The sequence below is a fragment of the Arvicola amphibius genome, chromosome 9 (genome assembly GCF_903992535.2).
Source record: "Arvicola amphibius chromosome 9, mArvAmp1.2, whole genome shotgun sequence".
Lineage (NCBI taxonomy): Eukaryota > Metazoa > Chordata > Mammalia > Rodentia > Cricetidae > Arvicola > Arvicola amphibius.
The window spans coordinates 104,542,533-104,548,658 of record NC_052055.2 but is presented as its reverse complement, the minus strand read 5'-3'; the positions used below and the strand labels follow the sequence as shown (position 1 = coordinate 104,548,658).

General features: G+C 45.6%; 1 protein-coding gene across 1 annotated transcript in view; it reads left to right on the top strand.

Moving 5' to 3' along the window:
• Positions 1 to 2,289: 2,289 nt before the first annotated feature.
• The window catches only part of Ddx50 (DExD-box helicase 50), a 28,424-nt gene continuing 24,587 nt past the window's right edge, over positions 2,290 to 6,126 (top strand). The window contains exon 1 of the mRNA XM_038342508.1: positions 2,290 to 2,477. Within this exon, the coding sequence (XP_038198436.1) occupies positions 2,391 to 2,477 (87 nt within the window). The 5' untranslated portion in view covers positions 2,290 to 2,390. The remainder of the gene's footprint in view (positions 2,478 to 6,126) is intronic.

The following is a 6,126-nucleotide window of genomic DNA, read 5'->3' as shown; positions in this document are numbered from 1 at the left end:
GAGCCTTTCTTAAGCAGGGGAGAAAAACAGCAGCGAATGACCTCACAGGTGTGAGGCAGAAAAAGGGAGCTCTGTGCTATAATTGGCTAGGATGTGGTGGTAAAGGAGATACCAGGAAGGAGGGAAAGGAGCAGGGGTTTTTATCCCAGAGGAGCAAAGGACAGCTAGCTTCTGGATGAAGAGGAGACAGACTTGGCCCAGAGGTAAACGGTGAGGTAAAGGGGGACCCTCTGTGTTAAGGTGTTTAATTTTAGTTGGGCATGTTAATTAGGTGAGCCAAAGGGGGCTTTTGATTGGGGGATGTCAATATGGCCTCAACAGGAGGAAGTGGCCAATAAGGGACTAGACCTTGAGGCTACCCTTAGGAATGTAATCTAAAGGTTTTCAGCAAGGCAGAGAGGAATGGGGAGAAAGACAAGGCCTGCCAGAGCTACATGCTTGAGTGGGCTAGTGTCCCTCCAGGAGGTCATTTTGGAAGAAGTCACTTGAGGGAGTAGAGATTTTAGGCTTTTCCTTTTCAGGCTTGCCATGGGAAGTTTTGGCATGAGAATATAAAAAATAGGATCCCAAGAAGCTAAAATTTTCCTTCATCTGTCTGACCTTCAACCACAAGAAAGCAGCATCCGGTTTTGTTTTTTTTCCTGAAGCTGAGGACTGAACCCAGGGCCTTGCACTTGCTAGGCAAGCGCTCTACCATTGGGCTAAATCCCCAATCCTGCATCTGTTTTCTTTATCCCCGTTTTTCGTGTGGCATTCTTCACCCTATCTAGGTTCCTATGTATACCATATTCTGTTGTGGGGAACAATGACTGTCACTGTAGAACTGGGTGTGAGGCAACAGGATAGATTTAGAAAAGTGATTTAGATTTAAAAAGATTTAGACAGAGACCCCTATCTATTCCTCTAACCTTTGGGAAAAGCTTTTTTTTTTTTTTTTCTACCATCAATCCTTGAACACACCTGTTCACAGAATTGAATCCATAAAACTACATTCAAATAAACAAGCATGGGCTTTAGGTCATTCCTTAATCACACGAAGTGCGGAAGTCATCACACAAACTTAATACTGTGAATATTGCGATCACGGTTACCCCAAACTCAGGGCATGTAGCCATCTGCAGTTTCGCTAAGACTGTGTTTGGGCTCAAATTACAAGGCTGCTGTACTGGACAGTAACATGTGGCTTGCAAGAATGCCCGTTCGCCGACATCTCAGTTCTGTGTCTTAGCTCCCCTCCGGAATGAAATAGCTGATCGAATGAATGAAGCGATCATCAAATGATAAAACAGGTTTAAGGACTGGGGTTGTTCAGCTGACAGCCTGGCCTGAGAGGTACTGGGGATTGAAGCCAGTCTTTGTGAACACAGAGACCAAGAAGTCAATCCGCCGCTACTAACATCTTTTGTATAAGTTTGTTAACTCAGAGGCAGTCAATCCTGATCAGTAAAATTAAAAGTACTTATTACAAATAAGTCTGTCAGACACATTGGGTTTGCTTTTCTTAGGTTCCTTTGGGTTTTTTTTTTTTTTTTTTTCTGTTCCTTCTGTTTCATAGGAGAAATCGCCTTCCCACTCCGAAATAACTATAGCTGAGACTGGTGTGCCCATCTTGGATTCTGAGCAGTTCTCTAGTCCCGCCGGAGCTACTGTCTGGCTTTGGACAAATTCCTTTCTCGGGTGGGTTCTGTCTCTTCTGTGGAGCCTGGGAACTAAACTGAAGCCATAACCTAAAGCCTGCTTGAGGGGCGGACGTCGTGCTGCCCTCCGTCCGCCGCGGACCCATCCGACCCGGCAGACCCCCAAAGCAGCCTCAACGACAATGCCCGTCCCCGCGCCGAGCCGTTAGACGCTAACGCTCCACCCACTGCGGGGGGCGTGGCGGAGGGCTGCAGTTTCCGGCGGCGAATGGGTGGACGGCGCGTGGCGCTCTGGCCGGCCCCGGCGCGTGCTGGCCCACGGAGCTGGTGCAGGGCGCGTCAGCCCCTCTTCCCTACCGCCCGTGAGGGGGCTGCTCGGGCCCTGCAGGGCATGCTGGGAAGGGAGGTGTTCCCGGAGGGGGAGGGGGAGCCTTGGAATTTTTCGTGCGGCGCCGCCGGCTCAAGAGTCCTTCCCGGAGATTGGCCCGTGCTCTGGAGCCGCCTGTCACTTCAGCGAGTGGGCGGGCCTAGCGGGGCCTCTCGGCATTTTCATTGGCTGAGGGAGGTTGCGGCTTTCTGGAGGCGTTTCCTCCCGGAGAGTTCGGGCTGCTTTGCTCCCGCGGTGCGGTGCGTGGCCCGGAAGTGACGCACGGCCCTGGCCGGCGGCCGCCCAGCCCCCGCTTCCTTTCACGCTGTCGGTGCCCGTAGGTGGTCGTGGCCACCGCACCCGGCGGGAGGTGGCGGCGGCCAGTAATGCCCGGGAAACTCCTCTGGGGGGACATCATGGAGCTCGAGGCACCCTTGGAAGAGTCCGAGAGCCAGAAGAAGGAGAGGCAAAAGGTGCGCTGCGGCTGGGCCGCGCCTCCCTCGGGCTGCGCTGGCCTGGGCGGGGAGGGGAGCGGTCCCTGAAGGGGACGACCTGTCAGTACCGGGCGCGAGCTCCCGAGGGAAGGCTTCCCCTCGCCGTGCTCTGCCCTCTGAGGCCCCGGGGACCATCCCCATCGCCACCCTCCCGGACCTAGGCTTCGGCCCGGCTTCCGTGACACTTCAGCCCGCCGGCGGCCCTTGCGCCTGGATCTCTTCCCAAGAGATGGGCAGACTCGAGCTCCCATCACCGCGGAATCTGCTCCTTTCCCCTTTCTTCGGCGGCGAGGCCCTTCATTTGGTTTGCCGGAGCCTTCGAAGAACATAATTAAGAAAGATGATGGCTTTGCCTATGTGTTGCTTCTCTGTCGCGATGTCGTGTCTGCAGCAGTCTTGGGGAAGGCTACCTAGGTTTACAATCCTCCGTGATTGGGTAATCGAGGCTTAAGGAATAGTGGCACAACTAGGGTTACCAGGGTTTGGCTGTGATGGAGTTCGTGGGGGTTGTATTATGAATAGCCCTTACTGTCAGTATTTTCAATCCACAGGTATTTATTGAGTCTAATTTGTGCCTGACTCTTTGCTGAGTACCAAGGAGCTTAAGCTAATTAAATATGCAAAATGGTCCCTGCCCACCAGGAGCCTGTAGAGGAATTTTTAGAGGCTCTACCCCCACCTCCGTCCGAAAAAAAGAAAAGGAAGAAAAAACAAAAATCAAAAAACTCGAAACAATAGAGGATCTTAAGGTGCTAAGAAAATGCACAGGTAAAATTTTTACTGGAGACGTTTGACCTGGAGGAAAAAAAAAGAGTTGAGGAGGATAAAAGTGACTGTGGGAAAGATGAAATCTGATAAAATATTTATTCTGTAGCGTGCTAGGGATTAGGGAGTATCCTTAGGATTTACCACCAAGGTAAATCTATATTGTAGCCAACTAGTCTTGCTTCCTTCTTCCTTTAATGCCATCTTCCTAATGGGCATTGAACTACCATGCCTGACAAATGCCCAGCACTGAGCTATATTCCCAACCCCCGTTTCTGCTTTTGTAGAATGTACTAAATCTAGGAGTTACATCTTGTCACTTCTAGTTTCAGGGGTTTGAACTTGCCCACATCCATTGCCCACATTTTCACCATTTTTAAGTGTGTAACCAGCTGTCATCAAGTGTAGTAGAGTTGTTCTGCTGTCATGACCACCATCCATCTCGTGATCCTTTTTATCTTCCAAAGCTGAAGCTCTTTGCCTCTTAAATAATAACTCCCAAGGCTTTGAATTTTACTACTGTAGGTACCTGGGGTAGATTATACATCTCCAAACAGTCACTTTAATCTTAGTTCCTCTTGAAAAGATTATTTTCCCTTTCACACCTAAATCCTTTATCTGATGAGGCCTAGGTAATGTTTGTAGTTTCCCAACCATACAGCACACAATAATCTCATTCCCCTTCAAGGTCTTGTCTTGTTCCACTGTTATCTTTGTGATTGATTTTTTTAAAAATGTGTTTCCTTGTAAAGTTACTTTTTTCTGAATATATATCCTGAATATTGCCCAAAGATTCTTGAGGAACATAGTGGTGTCTTTGTGTATCCTTACATTTCACTATATTCTTATATGTTGAAAGCTTTCCCTGGCAAATTCTCAAGCAATATCATACTTGTTGATTGCCCTTCATGAAAGAGAACTAGAGATTTGGAAATGGACTGGATATGAACTAGCATAAATAGAACATTAGGCCAGGTCTGGCAAGATGAAGATAATTTTGGGTTGGATATATTGAGATAGGTAATTCATGTTCTTAGAAAGTGAATGAAGGTAGAGAAGAGGCAGGAAGTGTGTGTTGAAGGCAAAAAACTTGAGCTTCTGCCGAGGATGAGGAAAAGGAAACCCTGAAAAAGGTTGAGAGCTAAGCGCTAAGACATACAGAGCAATGGAAACAGGAGACAGTATCAGGCCCTGTGGCTCCAGTATAGGGCAGCGGAGTTTTCAGCACTTTGGGATGTTACAGGGTTTGGACTTCAAGGTGTCTCATTGACTTGCTCCATCTTCTCCCCAAAGTGCGGGGTCCTGGAACAATGCAAAGCCCAGGACTGACTCTTTTAGTAGTCTTGCTTTTCTATAGGACTTATTACTATAAGGAGCGCAGTTAAAGATCAAATGATGTAGCACTTTTTCTAAAGGCGTTTTCACATATTACTCAGTTTTCTCAACTGTTTTATGGATGAGAAAATTTTATGCTAAAGCACCTAAATTGTATCAGTGGTGAAACTTTGGTGCTTGTAGTTTTTAGTATAATGAAGTACTGCTATCTAATCTTTTCTGAAGCAAGTGATTTGTTTATTTATTTACTTGACCAAGGGACTCTGAAGGACTAAATTTCCAAATCATCTTTTGTGGTCTGTAAATATGAATACTAAAACAAAAAACAAAAAAAAAAAAAACAAGAACAAACAAAAAACAAAAAAGCCTCCTTCAGTTTGGTATTTAAAGGAAAACAATTTTTTTCTTTTCAATATGTATGGATGGTTTGCCTGTGTGTATGCTTATGTACCACGTGCATGCGTGTCCTCTGAGGCCACAAGAGGCTGTCATATCCCCTGGAGCCACGCTGTGGGTGCTGAGAAGTGAACCTGAGTGCTTTGGAAGAGCAGCCAGTGCTCTTAACTCCTCTCTGGTCTTGGTTTTGCATTTAAAAATTGAAGTTACAGAATTGTGCCTTGGTGTTGCCTTTTTTGTTACTCTGTTAACCTAAACAGTCTTAATTTTCAGGGTTATAATCCTATGGAAGTGTAACAACTGGTTTTATATAAATTACATTGTTTCATTTCTCTTTAATCTATCAGAGTTCAAGGAGAACTATGTCTATATTAAATACAAAATACCTGTTCCATGCTTTTGGGAGGTGAAGGCAGGAAAATGGTGTTGAAGGCCACCCTGAGCTACACGAGAACATGTCTCAAAGCAGAACACACAATTCAGGGAGGAAGCATGACGTGAAAAGAACATAGACTTTCAGGTCAGACAGGGCTACATTCCATTACGTCCACTTCCACTTGCAGAACCTTTGGCAAATATTTGACCTCTTAAATTCTGCTTCTTCATCTACAAACTGGCAAAGATAATACAGGTTCACCATCCCTTATCCAAAATCATTGGAGCTAGATGTTATTTTGAAATAACTGGAAATCATTAGAAGGGTTGGGGACCTGCAGCCTTAATATTAAATACGGATAGTCATACTGAATGGGATCAATAAAGACTATAAGTAGCTTCACATTAGTTGTCAAATTTTGCCATCAAATGAATTCAGATCAGATAAGGTTTTGTCTCCATATAAGTTACAAAAACACTTTCGGTTTTCAGAGCTTTATGGATTTCGGAATTTCGGATAAGGGATTATGGACCTGTACTTCCCTGATAGGGTTGTTATGAAGATTTAAACAAGATAAGCCGAAAACATTACACAATGATGGGTAGGTACTCAATAAATTTTTTTCCCCTTTTGGAGATGTTAGTTTTTATTTGCATCTTAATTTATAATTTTGAGACTTCATTCTTTTCCTGAGGAGGAACTATTTAACATTCCTAAAAGTCTTAGGATGGGATTAGAAATGTTCTAGAGACCGAG